The 11,455-nt window shown below is 40.9% G+C and overlaps 1 protein-coding gene across 1 annotated transcript; it reads right to left on the bottom strand.

Annotated features, from left to right (window-relative positions):
• Positions 1–812: 812 nt before the first annotated feature.
• On the bottom strand, positions 813–11,222 carry bend4 (BEN domain containing 4). The gene is made up of 6 exons (XM_032528694.1): positions 10,281–11,222; positions 6,437–7,015; positions 5,305–5,396; positions 5,103–5,129; positions 4,597–4,837; positions 813–3,326 (listed from the first exon to the last, which is right to left on the bottom strand). The coding sequence occupies exons 1-6, from the start codon at positions 10,759–10,761 to the stop codon at positions 3,094–3,096; spliced, it is 1,653 nt and encodes a 550-aa protein (XP_032384585.1). The 5' UTR covers positions 10,762–11,222; the 3' UTR covers positions 813–3,093.
• Between the last annotated feature and the right edge of the window lie 233 nt (positions 11,223–11,455).

The raw sequence follows: 11,455 nt of genomic DNA, 5'->3' as shown, positions 1-11,455 counted from the left end.
ACTCCACAATATGTATCTGATGCTGCAAATTTAGATTTTACACACAAAACATATGATTAACTTAAAAAAGAAGAAGCAGTGCTATCTCCAGCATCTTGTAAAATAGTTTAAATGAGCTACACCTTAGAGCTGGGCAATATATTGATATTATACCGATATCGTGATATGAGACTAGATATCATCTTAGATTTTGGATATTGTAATATGGCATAACTGGTGTCTTTTCCTGGTTTTATAGGCTGCATTACAGTAAAGTGATGTCATTTTCTGAACTGACCAGACTGTTGTAACTGTTATTATTTGCCTTTACCCACTTAGTCATTATAGCCACATTACTTTTGATCACTTATCAACAATCTCATTGTGTTAATATTTTGTGAGAGGACCAATAGTCAACACTACAATATTGTTGTGGTATTGATATCAAGGTATTTGGTCAAAAATATTGTGATATTTGATTTCCTCCATATTGCCCAGCCCTACTCCACCTCCACCACATATAATATGAAAATGTTTCTTACTGGTTAATACATCAGTATATTCTAATGTATACATATGTCATATATCATTCAGAAAGGGACCGTCCTTTAAGACTTTTACTTGTCACAGAGTATTTCTACATAGTGGTGTTGCTATCTTTACTGAGCAAAAGACATGAGCACTTACCACTGTTGGCAAATAAATGAATCTCCACACTATACATCAGAAAAACTGATTGTTGTTTAACCACCCAATGCATCACATGGAGTCATAGAGTTGATGCTATTTAATGACAGAAATACAACTTTACTTACTTTCTTACTTTTTAAAAAAATAAAAAAATGTTTAGAATAATGCCATTTTTGACAAGTTTGCCTAACACTTTAAACAATAGATACATACTGTAGATATTCATCAATGCAAGCTTTCAGCTTCAGTGCTTATGGTATTTATTATAAACAAAAAAACAACAGAAGCTATTAGATTTGTAAAAAATCCTACTGATGTTTCACAGTGTTGATAACAGCCACTTTGAGGGAGTAAATACAAATAAATGCTCACATTCAGAACAGCAACACAACAACAGAATCCAACTGTTTAAGGTTTCTGTGGCACTTTTCTACTTGGCTTTTAAAGAGAGAGACGTGGTATTTCAAGAACACCTCACACAATATTGTACTTTATATTACACATTTACACAGCACTGTCGACGTGGCAAACTGACCTAATAAATTTGGTACATTCAAAACGTAGAAAACGGCGTAATGATGTGAAGTGATTGAGGACCGAATAAAATACAAAACACAAGTCAGAGAATAAGAATGGTTAGATACTCTCCCTGTGGGATGGCTGTAGCCACAACGAGACACGGAAAAGTGCAAATAAGAACGAAGTGCTCCACTTGGGCCAACAACCCACACTGTGATTACGTGACACACTTGACTTGAATCAAGTTTAAGGCATTATATATGGCGTCATTAATTTATCCAGAGTCAAAAAGTCTTCTCACTGATGAAAATCTAAATGAAATAGAATGCAGCTGAAGACTTTTTGCAACAGGATGAATTAAAGAACCTATGACAGAGCAAAGAAAGTGCATTAGCATAAAATAGAAACAATGTTCTTGGTATTTATCCACTATGTTGTCGTTGTTTTTCTGCAAATCTGCATTTTATTCATAAGAATACCTTCATTTAATGGAAGAAAGATCAGCCTTATATCACTGGCATTAGGCCTACAGCACAAACAAATTTAGGAGACCTCTTTTAAATAAGATCTTAAAGTGCTCATATTATGCTCATTTTCAGGTTCATAATTGTATTCAGAGGTTATACTAGAATAGGTTTACATGGTTTAATTTTCTTAAAGCACAATTTTTGTTGTACTGCAAATGGTTCAAATCCCAGTATGGACCAAAGTACAGAGTGTACATTGGTAGCTGGAGATATGCCAGTTCACATCCTGGGCGCTGCCAGGTGCTCTTAAGCAAGGCACACGTTCACCCTGTGTTTTGAGCTCTCTGTTTTAGCTACAGAGTGAGGCATCTCACTTCTGTTCCATCTTTGTTGGGAGTCGCACATGCGCACTAGCTAAGTAAGGACAATTACCCAGCCAAAAGCAGAGTATGAGGGCGAGCCACGCTAGCAGCTAGGCGAGCATTATAACGTGTGTTACAAAGTGACGTACGATTGTCACAAAAATAAAGGCTGGACTACAATAGAGCTGTTTGGAGCAGTTTGTGAACAGTGTTTTCTGTTGGAGATGGTGAAGTCCCTTTGGGGTGGACTTTGGGCTTTTTTACTTCATAAACATGCACAAAATAAATATATAACAACATAAAGGAAAGGGAAAAACCAAAAAGCATAATATGAGTACTTTAATATCGTTGACTGTTCTGCAATAAGACGCACGGTTTTCTTTTCCGTCGCATATCTTGAAATCTGAAACAGATCAGCCTTGACTGAAACGTCTTTCAACCTAATGGAAGGTGCATTTAAGCACATTGCCAAGACTTTGAATGCACTTTTTCTTTTTATAACTTGACACATCGGAAGTGATTCATATTAGGAAAAACAAGTGCAACGCTACAGGTAGAGGCACTCCTATTGAAGGGCTGCAAGTAAAGGTGCTTCGCCAATGATGCAGAATTTGGCAGAAAAATATTAAATGCTACTTTCCGTGATGGAGGGCGCAATGTCAGTGATGGATGCAATAAGTCTCTAATTTGGGTAACATTTACAAAAACAGCTTCCTCATGAAAAAAATTAACTGATTGGGACTCCAACCCAAAAACCCCAAAAAATACTAATTCCATTGAAAGTGACAAAGCTGATCAAAACAGCAAACCATAGAAAAAAAGTAGCAAGTGGAAGACTGAAATTTTAAAAGTTTAAAACACCTCAAGAGTCAAATATTGACTAAAACAAACAACAAAATTGTAGGTATAAAAATGGCAAAACAGCTACAAACTATTCAAACTGCTTCTGTATTCTGTAAGATAAACTTCTGGAATGTTTTCTTCACTGTGTAAAGTGACAGGTTCAGGTCATTGTTTTGGGATATGTTGTTGTACAGCTACATTTCCGGCATTTGTCTTTAATTTCTCCTCTAACTTCAGTCCGATTGGCCGTTCTGGCAGCCTTTCAAATACAGTTCGTCCTGTGACAGATGTCCGTCAAAGCCTTCCATATAGAGGCTGCTGGTGCTGCTTCCGCTGCTGCCCAGGAACGTACCGACCGCTCGGCCCTGACGAGCATGACCGACGGCATCGCTGAATACTTTGTTGATCTGCTCCTCTGAGGGCATCCACCAGTCCGGGTTTGAGACACAGTGCATCCGGATGAATTCTGGCAAGAAAATTGTCAAACAAAAGAGAAAAATATTTATACATTTTTTAATAATTGAAAATCAAAGCACTCCTTGATTTGTACCAGGGTTTCAAAAAGCATGAGGTTTTGAGTGTGACATTCACATGAAAGGCATTAATACTCAATCTCTTATTTTACAGAGATGTGATCTTTGTGTATGTGGGATCGGAGTAAAAACTAATCTGACCTGCCCTTTAAGTGATCATAATTGAGATTTTCATAATAATATATGAAATAACAATGTGACAGTAAGAAGCCTGCAAAGAATTATCACTCGGATCTGAAGCAGCTCTTTTTCATTGAGCTTTACAGAGAGATTCAGCTCATTGTTTATGTGAGGCCCACAACAATACTGTTTTAGGTCACTCTCACCAGTCTCATAGTGTTGTTTTAGACCGCAGCTGTTATAAGAGAAAGAGTTCTAATAACTGACTGTTCCCTTAATGCTTGGCACCAAACAGACAGCTGACAGACACAGTTAAAAACTAGCTGGTGAACATAGTGGAGCATTTACAATCTAAAGAGACGGATATTTCCCTCAAGAGTTGGTAGCGACCAAACACAGAGCTAATAGAAGAGGGAATGTTAGACATACGCACATTGACCAGATGGTCATTAAAACACAATTTTAAATGACTGATCATGTTGCTCCGTAACTGCATGATGTGTAAATTAACTATTTTGCTATCGCGTTGACTATAACTTACAAAAAATATTGTTATTGCAGGTTTGAAATTATAAATGGTGAAACAGTGGAAATGAATGAAATAGTTGTTACGCTCAAGGATAGAGTTAGACCTTTTCTGTCAGTGAAACAATTGAAATGTCTTGTTGTTGAAAAGTGCAATGATCAATTGCCGTGGGAGAAGAATAAGAAAAGAAAACAAAAACATGAAATTGAATTCAATTTTAATCTGATCGGTTACAACTAAAAACACATGACCACAAATGTATCAGATCTTAGACCAACATAGGTCTTGGTTTAATGTTATGAGCCCAGAAATAAGGAGCTCACTTGATAGCTACTGCTGCTTTTCAAGTCTGAAACATGTAAGCTGTAAAAGTGGAGTATATGAGCATAGCTCTACATCTTTCAAATAACACAAACATTTTATATGCAGACATTTGACAGAGCTCCTGCCGGCAGACAACTGTATGAGTTCTACCAGTTTTGCAATGATAATGTTTCCCAGACTGAAGCACAATGCCAACACTCTTTTAACTCAACAGATATTTTCTGACTGTGTACCTCTGAGGCAGCTGACTTTGACGGGGTTGAGCGGTCGTCTTTCCAGGCCTGGATCTCCTGAGTGGACCGAACGCTTCCTTTTGCCCAAACCGCAGGAGAACTTGAGCTCATCTGTGGTGAAGACAAAGCGAATCAGGTAGCGCAGCAGCCGCCTGCCATCTTTCTTAGAGGAGTTTACGGCTTCGTCCCACTGCTTATTAGAGATGAAGAGAGGGTAGTTCTCCAGGAGCTGCTTACTGCCCTGCAGGGAAGAGGAGGTCAGGTGATGTAATGGTCGGACGGCGCTCAGGTATGTCCACAGTCTGCCTCCATATCTGACTGCATTTTCTAGTTTTGTCAGATTTGAAATTGACTTTTAACCTTTGTTTATGGTGCACATTATCTAGTGTCAATTTCACTAATTTGATACCACTTCCTGTTGACTTTACAGGCAAAAAAATACATGAATATACACTGAAATCCTTTATGTTCTCAAACAACAGAAATGCTTGAATAAAAACACAGACCTCAAAGACTGTTTGCCGCTCTTCTTCCTGCAGAGACAGAGTTTCCTTTAATTCCATATTTTCACACAACTTAACAGCACACTGGAGAAGTTACTGATGTGGCAAGGGTATGATGTTGTATTTTTACACCTAAATATACTGTGTGCTACTGATCACACATGCTTCAAATAGCTGTGAATTATACCGCTGCTTGTTTCCTCACCTCTGTGAGCTGCTCCTCTGGCATCGGCTGGACCAGCTGGTTGTGAAACTCAAGAACAGTCTTGAAGTAGTCGAGAGCCTTTTGACAAGGAACTGCATAAGAACACATGTTACCATAAATACTAAATACACTGTCAAAATGTTCTGCAAACAAAGAGACCCATCTTGTGTATAATTTAATAATCTTCCAGCTCAAATTAGCCGGTTAAGTGAAATGTAGGTTAAGGTAACACAGGGGAGCTCAGAATGCTTTGGGGAGAGCAGAAAAGGTAATAAAAATAGATGCTATTAAGACTGTTGCCCCAAACACTGGGATGTAATTAGAGAGTGTGAGCATGCCGATCTCGCAAACTGAAGACAGACAAAAACTGAAGTTATTAAGGTGCAATGATAAACTGGTGTAGCTTTGGTACTGATTAATGCAATAGTATTTTTACTAGAGATATACAGACAGATACATATGACTAATTAAAGAAAGAGCATGAACAAATGAGTAGAATTGAAACAATTAGTAGATTAATCAATCTACATAAAATTAATTGGCTATTTTATTGACTTTAACCATGATGTTATTACTTTTAGGCATGTTAGCGCTTTGGCTATAGGGATGGCATTGTTGGTTGATTTGTCCACCACTCCTGTCCAGACTGAAATAACAGCAACGTCCACGTCAAGTCTATGAGACGTGACTAGAAACTTTTTCATGTCTATCAATGCTTTGGATGACAATTACTAGAGAGCAATGGTCAACATCTCAACCAAGACTTCTTTTCTTAATGTAAACAGGACATTTACCGCGATGAATCAAAGCCTCTGTATGTGTCAAATAGTTAAATGAGAACACTCAAAATGAAGGAGAAACTGTGCAAAAGTTCCATAATAAGTTCCTGTATGTTTGGAAAATTATAGTTTTTATATACATCACTGCTCCTGGTCTCAATCCGACATCTGTGATTGCTCACATTTAAAAACAGGATCAGCGCTAATCCTGAATGTGACTATGCTGCTTTATTATCATCCCCTTAGCTTTTCAGATAAACCTGTCATGATTAGGCACCTGTATATCTGTATCTTTGACCCATCCCAAAGAATAGACCTCAAAACTCTGTGGATCCAGGCTGTCACTACTGCACCTGGGATATTCTCCAGCTTGTTGCGGAGCTCCTCGTTCTCCTGCTGCAGCGACAGCACCTCCTGCTCCAACTCCAGGCAGCGTGGACAGCAGCTCTCCTCCTCCTCCTCCTCCTCAGGCAGTGTGGATGAAGGGTGGCCGTACGACTCTGACGGAGTCGGTGAGCCCCAGCCTCCCAGGTTATGTCTTGGAGGAGACACCCCAGAGCCAGGCTCTGCCAACGGGCACTGCTCATCCTCCAGACCGGCAGCCAGATGTTGCTGCTGCGGCGGCGGCGGCGGCGGCCCTGAGAGCAGATAGTTCTGTAGGGAGTCTGTGAAGATGCGAAGAACGGCAGAGGTTTGTTGTTGGTTCAAATGGCTTTGTTGGGCCTCCTCTTCTGGGTCTGTGGTGGAAGAGCTCTCTTCAGGTTTGGTCTTCCCCAGTGAGGAGCAGTGAAGCCCCTGTACCGCCCCTGGCCCCTCTTCCAGCTTGATGTTGGAGGTGAAGGAGGAGGAGGGCTCCAGGAGACGGCCGTTGTTGAGGAGGCTGAGGACTCGGCTACACTGCTGGGCAAAGGCATCCAGGATGAGACGATTCTCTACGGCAGAGAGAGGGAAAATCCAGAGGTCAGAGACAGTGGCACCTTCAAAGAGTGTAAGTCATCTTGTAGAATGTTTTGTGATGAAGCAGAAACATATTGTAGTGTACTGTTTAGATGTAAAATGAGAAGGTTTTTCACCCAGTTGCCATGATAAAAACAGTTTGATACTATTTGAGGTGAGAAGTAGACAAATGCAGTAACATAATTTTGATTCATATTTGATCAGCGCTGCCTAGTTTGAGAGTGATTATTTTTTCACAGATTATCCGTCTCATGTACTAATGTCAGGAGATACAGTTTGTATATTACAAAATATGACAAAAGATATTTTTATCAAAATTACCTATTGAATCTTTAAGAGTATCTGTGTAACAATATTAAAAAAACTACATTACACGTAAAGCTTCTGAAGTATTAATAGCTAAATGTACTTAAAGAAAAAGTACTTGCAGGAAAATGTCCCCTGTGACTGTTATGTTATACTTGACATTATTGGATTGATAGAAATAGGTTTTGCTATTTTGGACTGTTTTCTAATATTTGCTTTTATTGTGTAATTTTGGATCATTTGACCTCTGGGCCTTGAAAACTTGTTTAATTAAGCCATGTGAGAAGTGTAGAGAGGAAATTTTGGGATCTGCCGACGGAACTCATTGACTTTTGAAACGTGAAAAGGGGCCCCTCATTTAATGCATTCTATTATTTAAGCTTAAATCCTGTTTTTTAATACTGAAAACTGAAAAATATCCAGTAAGTTAGGCCGTCAAATAAATGTGAAGTTGTAAACAGTAAAATGATTACCTTTGAATTGTAGTGAATGAGAAGCAGAAAGTAGCACAGTATGAAACTTAAGTAAGTTCCCTATTGGAAAGCAGCAGATACACTTGTGGAAACAATATGAGTGGTTCTGTGTTTAGTCCTCGCTGGTTTTCTTTCTGCCTCCCTTTTCTTTCCCTTTTCCTGCCAAAGCTTTCCACATACAGTAGGCTCCTCTGCTCATAAATGTCAGCTTGATTATGCTGATTTATTCAGATGTCAATAAACTCTAAAGTCACTGAATCTGCTGTGACCAAACCCAGCCGAGCAAAGAAAATCAGCACAAAGCTATTGTCCAGAAACAAGCCTCAGTGTACAGTTTCCCTGGTAGTCTGGGCACGTCTCAATGAGATGATCTCACACATACCTCCGTGTAATGATTATGAGTCCACTGTCCTCACACAGTACACGCACACAAATATACACACAGACAAAATGAGTTCTAGGCGGCCACTGCTGCGTTGCCACTCGCTCAGACGTGTCTATCAGCCTGGCGCAGATGTGTCGCATTTATTAATATGCGTGCTGTCTCTGTTTACCCATCGAGATGTATCTGATATCATTCGCCTGTGCCCCCCACCCTCTTCTCTGCTCTCACCAGTTCTGTGGCACTGTGAGCTGAGAGCCTCATAAAATTTCATTAAAAACAACACGCTCGGCAGAGGAAAATTTATGAGCCCCATTTATTTTAATCACAACTCTTTGGGAACAGCTTTTCAATGCAATTTGTGTTATTGTGTGCTGAACTGATTGCTAGGTCCAGGGGTCCATGCTGCCTCTCTTCATGAGAAGTGCATCAAGTTTTATTTTATCTTATTTTTTTCAGCCATGAGAGCCATGCTCCCATCATGCAGATACAATTCACTTTGATGTGTTATTATCAGTGAGAATGCATGGCACGTTTAACTGGAATTGGATCATGTGTAATATGAGCAGAGGAAATCATGAGAGACCAATTTTATTGGCCGGCCGATATATCTGGCCGATATTTGCGTCTTTACGTGTATCGCATTTGGCGATAGTTTTTTCCCGGAATTATTTAAAGACAGGCGTCCACATCAATCATCAAGGCTGTGTTGTAGATGTTGATGAAAGCCTTGTACACTTGCACAGTTAACCATATGCAGTACACCCATCCATATGATGCAGACTGCACATATCATTTGGGTGATAGGAATGTAAGATCATTGCAGAAGTGACACTGATCTGTGTTTTTGTTTATTATTTTTAAAGAAATGGAAGAGCAAATTCCAAAAAACAAATCCAGTGTGGCAGTGTTTACATTTTTATGATGTAAATTGAGGGAGCAAAAGCAGTATCGGCTCAAGAAAATCGTCAGCCCGTATTGGCTAGGGCTGATGAAAACAAAATCGGTTTTGGCATCAGCACTAAAAAGATCAATATCGGTCGATCACTACAGGAAATATTGAAATCAGGACCACTAGCATGCCAGAAGGGATGCAAACAATGGGTCATCAACACTGAAACCTGGGCTTTATACTTACAACAAAATCAGGCTATTCTTTCACAGATTGAAGTGCGTTAAATATATATGAAACTAATGCCTTTTTCTAGATCCAACCTGTGATACTATGTACACATTTTCCAATTGTCATGTCCGGTCTAGGTGAGTTAATACAGTGCAAGCTGAGCTCAGACTGAACACTCGATTGTCTGTGAAGCAACAATAACCAGCAGAAAATTGAGACTTGTGCTTCCAGCAGTGATAAAGAGATTAATATCTGATTAGAGGACAAGATGTAATGTTTAATTTTGTAACTGCCAGGATTAGGTTCATTGCTTTCATCTTAATGTTAGTTCCCATGGACCCGCCCTCCACAAGGGGAACACATTTCTTCCTGAGCCTGCACACAGCCCTCTAATGAACTGCAGCTGAGGAGAAAAATTAACACAGAACAATGTGTTTCAACTGGAGATTATGAGGGCCTTTTTTGTGCACGCAGGCACGCACGCGCACACACACACACACACACACACACACACACACACACACACACACAGTAAACACACACATAGACAGACAACTACCCAATTTAATTTTTAGCACATGCACACTGGAGATTCAATCATGACTGCTCTCATTACAGCAGCAAATCAATCACTGCTGACAGGAGGAGAAAGAAGACAGAATTGGAACAAAAACATGACGCTCAGTTGAACAAAAGAGATGCTTGATTTTAATAACGTATTGTTTTATCTTCTCATTCAAGTTTATTGACTCTGTGGAAGATTTATGCTCAAATATCTGGAGCAGCAAATACCCCATATATAAAATAGAATCTGGAAAATCTGAGGACAATGAAGGCCTGGCTCAGAAAAGTCTCCCAAATCTAAATTCATAATAGGCCTACTTAAAAAAAAAATGGAGCAGATCTCCACATATTACCAGGAGTCATCACTCGCTCTGAACAAGTTTGAGACCCACCTGAGCTGATACCGTAGGTGCAGTCTGGAGACAACCTGGGCTCCGCTCTGCCGCTGCCGGCGCGCTGCTGCTGGGTCCCAGCTGCCGCGGCCGCTGAGGTGGACGTCGGGACCCTGCTGCTGGGCCTGTTCTCACATGGGAAACGACCCTGGTGCTGCTGCTGAGGCGTCGGGTGAGGTTGTTGGCTGCTGCTGCTGCTGCTGATAGCAACGCTGGTTTGGTGGAGCTGCTGCAGGCGCTGGTGGTGGTGGTGATGGTGATGATGGTGCGGCTGGAAATGATGCTGCTGCTCTGGATGGAAAGTGAAGTGATGTCCGTCGCCAAACAGAGGCACCTCGACCACAGCGGACCTGTCAAAGCGCGACTTGCCCGCCGAGCGTTTGCTCTGGAAGGTTTTTAGGGTGCTGTACGGACCCCGTTGTTGTCGGCACATCTTCGGGGCGCAGGGCCCTTCATCTGCGGGCTGCATCTCTCCCTCCATCCCCGCCAGGTGTCACAGCGCGGCGGAAGGCTCCGGGTCGGTGCTGTGGCGTGCTGGTGTGACAGGCAGCTGATGAATGTAGGATCAGATCCGTCACTGTCTGGCTCGGTTTCCCTCATACACACCGTGTGAAGGGTGGGCTCATTTACTGACAAGCCGCCGCTCCAATCCCCAGTCGGGAGCGCCGATATTGAGACTCCTCCAGAGGGAAATACAGGCGGGACTTGCGCGCCGCTGCCTGCCTCCTTTGTAGCCACCATCCACAGAGAACGGCGGGCGCTGTAGCAGTTGTACAATCTGGAAACGAAAAAAAACGCAGAATGAAATTCTACAATTGAAAAGGGAGAGGCCATTTTGCCACTGAGCTCAGAGCATCAATACAGCAACATGAGCGCAAATGAAAGAAAAGACCATCTACACCATGGTATCCAGGCTACTTAAAACGAGCACATTATCCAATAGAAGCTTAGCTTTTATTTAGCCTATTTTTGCTTTCTCCAAAAAAAAAATTCAAATGCAGGCTTATAGTCTAATTGGATCAATAAAACGGAAAAAGACAACACAAACAGAAGGAAACATGATCTCACAGCCTACCTTTAGTACCTGAATTCCACTTTTTTTTAAATTTATTTATTAATTTATTACTTTTTTAAGTAGCCTAGGCCTGTAGTTAGAAGGCCAACTGTCAGAATTG

Source organism: Etheostoma spectabile, chromosome 10 (genome assembly GCF_008692095.1).
Source record: "Etheostoma spectabile isolate EspeVRDwgs_2016 chromosome 10, UIUC_Espe_1.0, whole genome shotgun sequence".
Lineage (NCBI taxonomy): Eukaryota > Metazoa > Chordata > Actinopteri > Perciformes > Percidae > Etheostoma > Etheostoma spectabile.
Note: the sequence above shows the minus strand (reverse complement) of the source record. Positions and strands in the feature narration are given on the sequence as shown.